The following is a 7,292-nucleotide window of genomic DNA, read 5'->3' on the forward strand; positions in this document are numbered from 1 at the left end:
AAGCGTCCAGAGGTTGTGAAGAAATACAACAAGGCCATGGGAGGGGTGGACAAGCTTGATCAACTAATCAGCCTTTACAGGATTGATATCAGATCTCGCAAATGGCCACTGCGCATGATTTTTCATGCCTTTGATTTTGCTGTGGTGAACAGTTGGCTTGAGTATCGCAGAGACCATGAAAGCAAGGGAACTCAGCCACAGAAAATCATGGATCTTCTTGATTTCAAAATGAATGTGGCTGAAGTGCTTGTGTGTGCTGGGAAGCCGCATGTTTCAAGAAAACGAGGAAGACCAAGCAATTCTGACACCACCAGTACCGACCCTACTCCCCATAATGCAACTAGAGAAAAAAGAGGTGCAATGGAACGTGGGCCAGTTCCTGAAGTCCAAAAAGATATGGTGGACCACATGCCAAATTATGATGGGAAAAAAGAAGCAACAAGATGCAAACTGCCAGGTTGTTCTGGAAAAACACATGTCTTCTGTGATAAGTGCAAGGTGCACTATTGCTTTGTGTCACAGAGAAATTGTTTCAAAGAGGCACACCGAAAATGACTCTAACATGACCACTTGATTTAATCGCAGATGTTCAGTTCGTAAACAAATGTGCAATTTAGGAAGTAAAAACCCTAAAATTGAAGTTGAAATGTTATACTGTTTAGTTTGTGACATAAAAAGAGAAAATGGGTGCATGACTAACATGACTGAATTGATTGATTCTAAAGATGTTTAGTTTGTTATAAACAATGTGCAATCTAAAAATAAAAACCAAGAAATTAAAGTGAAAATGTTACATTGTTGATGTTTGTGACCTTGAAAATAAACTTCAAATGTATACTAACTTTTTTGTGTGGTTTTTTTTTTTATTTTATGATGGTATAATGTTAGGGAAGTACAACTGTTTGGACCTGATGTCCACTACAATGGACAAAAAAAAAATACCCCTAAAGAGTGATGAATTAAAAAAATAATAATTTGATCTCATTAATGGGAGCCTCAAGAACTTTGAAAATATACTTTTATATTTTTCTGAAATTTGGAACATAATTCAGGTCTGAAGGGGTTAAGAGTCGCGCTGCCGCTGCGTGGATCCTTCATGAATGAAACCACGTGACCAAACCAAATCATATGACGTCTGGCTTCAGCGCGAGAGAAAGAGGATCAACACGGTCACAAATTCACCGAAAACAGCGACAAACTCCCGCAGATCCGCTCTTTCCCCGCCGGTGACCGTCACTGCTGTCCGGGACGCGCTCGGTGAGTTCATGACGGCGCCGGACACGCGCTCGAGTCGCGCGCTCCTGTGTTTTGCTGAGTGTGCACGAGTGTGCGCGTGCTTGCGTGCGTGTGTGTGTGTATAGATGTCAGTTTCTTTTTTTAGTGCGTGAACCATTTACAAATATATGCCACTTTATTATAAGATAATAGCGCCACTTAATAAAAGAAGCCGTGGGGATGAGTTGACAAGGGAATATAATTTAAATCTATATTTAGACATTTGTCTCTAATATGGTGTGTGTGTGCGTGTGTGTGTGTGTGTGTGTGTGTGTGTGTGTACGCTTCATGTTGCCTATTTATAGTTATGCAATTTTACAAGATAGTTAGGCCATCTATATTTCACTATTTGTATTATTACATAAATAATACATTAATAAATAATCAAATTCACTCATAATATTTTATAATTTAAATGATCAATAAATTAATAACTATATTTTATATATATTTATATATGTATTTATATATACACGCGCGCTTCTCGTCTGTCTGGTGACGCGCGTTAAAGCAGGACGCGCGTTTAAAGGGCTCGCCGTGCTGAATCATCACGATCGGGTCATTCGCCACACACACACACACACACACACACACACACAGCCATGATGACAGCGAGCAGACAAAGGGCTCATCGATACACACTCACACACCCTCATCTGTGATCAATCGCCGGCTCTGATCGTCGCTTTCGCTTTGACACATTTGCAGAAACAGCGGGATTCGGTGAGTGTGTGTGTGTGTTATATTTAGAGTGTGTGTATGTGTCTCCTCTAGTCAGGCAGAGGTTACACAGCAACACACACATACACACACACACACACACACACGCGGCTCCGCGGATCTGAACGGTTGAACTGCTGCTTCATCAGAACCGACGGCGCGGGAAGCGGATCACCGGGTTCGAGGTGCGTTTCTCTTTATTTACTCGCTTCTAAGTGTTTTCCGCGGGGGTTACCCACAGGTTTACACCCTCAGCGAAAGTACTGTGATTCCGCGATGGTATTTTCGTAGTACTTTTGACAAATACCTGAATAGCGATGGTGTTTAGTTTACCTCAGATCATCACCATTTCAGCGGGAATCTCGCTGTGGACGGTTTAACGAGCCCTAGGTAGGGAGCACACTATGGTTTGAGAGACAATAATACAGTTTATATGTGAACGCTGATAGAAAGTACTATGCTTGTTTTGCTGTCGGTTGTATTGTGTGTGTGTGTGTGTCGGTGAACTAGTTTACCGGAGTGTTTGGCGCGCATCCTCCGCTGATTGACAGGTGAATTCCGTTACGGCGGATTCTGCTCAAATCATCAGATCTGCGGTGTTGATGGTCGGTTTAGCAGATCGGGAAGATGCTGATTCATCAATCGCCGGTGTTTGTTTGACGTGAGCCCGGGCACCGGGGCGTCATGGCAACACGGCACATCGGAGCGCGCGGAACCGGGCAGCTTTCTAGGCACGGAGCATCAGTCACGGTCTGACATAAATAACGGCGATACAAAACCGCACGTGATTGCTTATAGCTCATAATTGATCTGTATGCGACGTTTGAAGTTTTATTTACACTAGATGTGATCAGTGGTATTGATTATGCTCGGTATCTGCCGTGTGTGTCTGTGATTTAGGCTGTTTTAATGACGTTATGAAGGTGGTAAACTGATGCTTTAGTCTAGACAGCATTTCTGAGCATCAGTCTTGATCCCAATCATCAGCATTTTTGCCCATTAGATGCTGACTTGATTTATATTGCATGATCAAGATCAATGACGACTCATTTATTGTTGGATTTTTAATTACTATTTATTTTTTATATCATATTTGGATGCATTTTAAGTTGATATTATCATAATTTTTTAAAGTTATCTTTCTCCTTGCGTCTTTAACCCTCTGCACTGTTGCATCTTAACATCAGGCTTCATTGATATATTTTAATTCATGCTGTATCTTTAACCTGTCTTGTGTTGTGTCCTATTGTTGTCATTTTTTTCCTGATTTATATGGAAGATATTTTTGTCATTTCCTCATATTTAAAACTTGATTTTTGTTTTGTTGATTTCTTTTTGTTGCATTTTTCCTGTCATTTAATTCTACATTTTACAACGAAGGTGAAACATTTAAACAGAAAAGCATCAAATAAAAGAAATTACTATTCTCTATCACATCATGCTACAGATTAATTTGGTTCATATTTTTTTCTATATCACTTTTGAGCATTTTTAACTTAAAATTACACAAAATCTAGTTTAATTTAGCACCGTAACCCCTTGCATTTGTGCAGTTTAATGCTTCATTGAAGATAATTTTTGTTTAATGCTATATCTTCATGGTTTATTCAATATCATATCATGATATATTTTAACCAGATTTTTATTGTAGCCTATTTTTTTATACATTGTAATCATTTTATATAAAAAGATAATTAAGATAAAAAATAAGAATGATAATTAAAACAATTATTTATTGCTAGACTTTAACCCAATTTTCATTTAAGTTTTTTTCTGAGCCTATTTTAACACATTCTAGCATGCATGTTTTGTGGAAGATCAATGTTGCTGTATTATCTTTTCCATATTCCACTTCCATTTTTCCCCTACATTTTTACCTTATTTTTAAATTCAGTGTGCAAAAAGCTCCATATTTTTATTCATTTAACCTTGATTTTTTTATTTAATGATAATTTATTTATCATTTTTCCTATGGTATTTTTAATCACTTTACATAAAAAACAAGATAATTATCATAAAATATAAAAAATAAAGTAATGAAAGTAGTAATTCTGTATCATCTGCTACATTTGTCTTTTGGTTTTATGATATTTGAGTTAATAATTTTTGCTCAATTTTACCTCAATTTTCATTGTTTTCTGACCATATTTTAACACATTCTAGCATGCTTGTTTTGTGGAAGATTAATGTTGCTGTATTAATCTTTTCCATATTTCACATCTCTTCTATCTTCTTCTTCTTTTATGTAAAAAAATAAGATAAAATATAAAAAACATAAATTAATTTAAAAAAGTAATTCTGTATCATCATTTGTGTTTTTTTTACGATATTTTAATTAATAAATTTTGCTACATTATAACCCGATTTTAATCTGTTTTCTGACCATATTTTAACACATTCTAGCATGCTTGTTTTGTGGAATATCAATGTTACTGTATTTGTTTTTCATATTCCACATCCTTTTTTTCCCCTACATTTTCCCTTATTTTTTAATTCAGTGTGTAAATAGCTCTGACAGGTGTAACAAACACACACTTCTGAGATGTGTGTTGGGGCACATTAGCATGTCAAGCCACGATGCTCAAATAAGTACCATGCTAAACACAACATAGTCCGCTGTTTCTGAATCATATTTTGATGCATTTGACCTTAATTTTTTAAAAAGGATTATTTACTTTGCATTTTTCCTATGGTATTTTAAAATAATTTGACATAAATAAGATAATTAAGATAAAGCCTAAAAAATAAACTAATTTATTTATTTTATAGAGTAATTCTGTATCATCTGCTACATTTGTTTTTATGATATTTTAATTAATCATTTGTGCTTCATTTTAACCCAATTTTCTTTTATTTAAGTTTTTTTCTGACCATATTTTAATACATTTTAACATGCTTGTTTTGTGGAATATTAATGTTGCTGTATTATCAAATGCATTTAACCTTGATTTTTTAAAATGATTATTTATTTTGCATTTTTCTTGCATTTAATGTAAAAAAAGAATAAGACAGTTAAGATAAAAAGTAAAAATAACCAAAGTATTTTTATAACATTTGCCTTTTGTTTTTACAATATTTTAATTACATTTTTTTGCTCATTTTAACTCTTTTTTTCTCACCATATTTTAACACATTCTAGCGTGCATGTTTTGTGGAAGATCAATGTTGTAGTATTATCTTTTTCATATTTCACATCTCTTCTATATTTTTACCTTATTTTTTTAATTCAGTGTGTAAATAGCTCTGACAGGTGTAACAAACACACTTCTGGCATGGTAGATGTGTGTTGGGGTCATTTGCGTGTCAACCCACGGTGCTCAAATCAATACCATGCTAAACACAACATAGTCCCTTTTTTCCTAATCATATTTTGATGCATTTAACCTTCATTTTTAATGATTTTTTATTTTGCATTAATCATTTTGGCATTTTTTTAACAATTTTATGTAAAAAAAATAAGATAAAACATAAATAAATAAACAAATAGATAAAAAAGTAATGCTGTATCGTCTGCTATGTTTATTTTTAGTTTTTACGATATTTTAATTCAAATTATTTGCTACAATAACCCAATTTTCTTTTGTTTTCTGACCATATTTTAATACATTCTAGCATGCTTATTCCACATCCCTGCATTTTTACCTTATTACTTCAATTCAGTGTGTAAATAGCTCTGACAGGTGTATCAAACACACACTTCTGATATAGTAGATGTGTGTTGGGGTCATTTGCATGTCAACCCACAGTGCTCAAATCAATACCATGCCCAACACAACCCAGTCCGCTTCTTTTCTCTGTGACATCCACATGTAACCATGTAAATCCATTTAGACCCTTTTAAGAGGCCGTTTACATCATTAACCGGAAATCTCCCAATAACAGTTCCAGCTAATTGTGATATTGGGGCAATTAGTGTGTGAAAGGCTGCGGTGGAGAGGTGTAATCTGATCAGCACTGTACTTTCTGCTGAAGATGGAGCGCTGACGACTCAAATCTGCTGATGGTCGAGCGCATGATTGAAGCTGCGGTGAACAGGAGAGGGGTTTTTGTCTTTAAGGCATTCTCTGAAAGCGCTGAGACGACCAGAAAAGCAGCCTCTCGCTTGACAGATGGTGTTTGCGCTGGTTATTGGTGATCTTTGTGCTGTGAGAGCGCGAGGCGAAGACGTCTGATGATGATGATGATGAGGATGATGAAGGTCTGGCCTCGGGTTACTCTTCAATAAAGGTGTAAATGTTTTAAATGCTGATGAGCCGCAGCGAGGCTCCGTGCTGCTCTTGCAACTTGTTCAAATGCGAGTGTTGCGTCACTTTAAGAAACGCAGTGGTTTGCATTTACAGTAAGTGTTTTGCAACAGATTGCAGTTTCTCTTCTTCCTCTTTTCTTCTGCTTTTTAACTGAACAGGTAGTTTTTCTGCCTTTTCTGCTCTTCCGCCAGTAGAAACACACTCTTCCTCTTATTCAGAGTGATGTGGCTACATTAACAGGAGATGAGTGGGTTTGCGCGCGCGTGTGTGTGTGTGTGTGTGTGTGTGTGTGTCTGCATTTGCGTGTATGCACATTTGTGTGTAAGAATAAAGTAGAGCTGCGCCCTCTCTCTCTCTCTCTCTCTCTCTGTGTGTGTGTGTGTGTGTGAGTGTTAGAGAAGAATAAAGTAGTTGCGTTCTCTCTATCTGTGTTTGTGTGTGTGTTTAAGAAGAATAAGAGAGCTGCAATTTCTCTCTCTCTTACGCTTTCTGTGTGTGTGTGTGTGTGTTAGAGAAGAATAAAGTAGAGCTGCGTTCTTTCTCTCTTTCTGTCTCTTTCTCTCTCTATGTGTGTGTGTGTGTGTGTGTGTGTGTGTGTGTGTTCATATCAAGCTCATTGATGTCTGTTTGATCAGCTCAAGCTTGAGTTGTCCTGTTAGTGTTAGAGCAGTGCTGGTGTCTGCATGGCAGTAATGGGAATTAAGTGGAGAAATGTGCATAAAACAGTGTGCAAACTTTATAAAATAGCATTGATCAAGGCAGGTTGCTGGTTCGAGTCTCAGCTGGGTCAGTTTGCGTTTGGAGTTTGCATGTTCTCCCCGTGTTGGTGTGGGTTTCCTCCGGGTGCTCCGGTTTCCCCCACAGTCTGAACACATGCGCTATAGGGGAACTAATCAACTAAATTGGCCGTAGTGTATGAGTGTGTGTGAATGAGTGTGTATGGGTGTTTCCCAGTACTGGGTTGCGGCTGGAACCGCATCCGCTGCGTAAAACAAATGCTGGATAAGTTGGCGGTTCGTTCCGCTGTGGCGACCCCAGAGTAATAAAGAG

At 37.0% G+C, this 7,292-nt stretch overlaps 1 protein-coding gene across 2 annotated transcripts in view; it reads left to right on the plus strand.

Moving 5' to 3' along the window:
- Positions 1 to 1,100: 1,100 nt before the first annotated feature.
- Positions 1,101 to 7,292, plus strand: part of mafgb (v-maf avian musculoaponeurotic fibrosarcoma oncogene homolog Gb) — a 37,446-nt gene continuing 31,254 nt past the window's right edge. Inside the window, exon 1 of one of the 2 annotated variants that reach the window (XM_056468760.1) lies at positions 1,101 to 1,257. In XM_056468760.1, the coding sequence (XP_056324735.1) occupies positions 1,101 to 1,257 (157 nt within the window). Of the gene's footprint in view, positions 1,258 to 1,858; positions 2,181 to 7,292 lie in introns of those variants that run through there. The other variant, XM_056468761.1, reaches the window with a different exon arrangement.

This window comes from Danio aesculapii, chromosome 11, assembly GCF_903798145.1.
Source record: "Danio aesculapii chromosome 11, fDanAes4.1, whole genome shotgun sequence".
Lineage (NCBI taxonomy): Eukaryota > Metazoa > Chordata > Actinopteri > Cypriniformes > Danionidae > Danio > Danio aesculapii.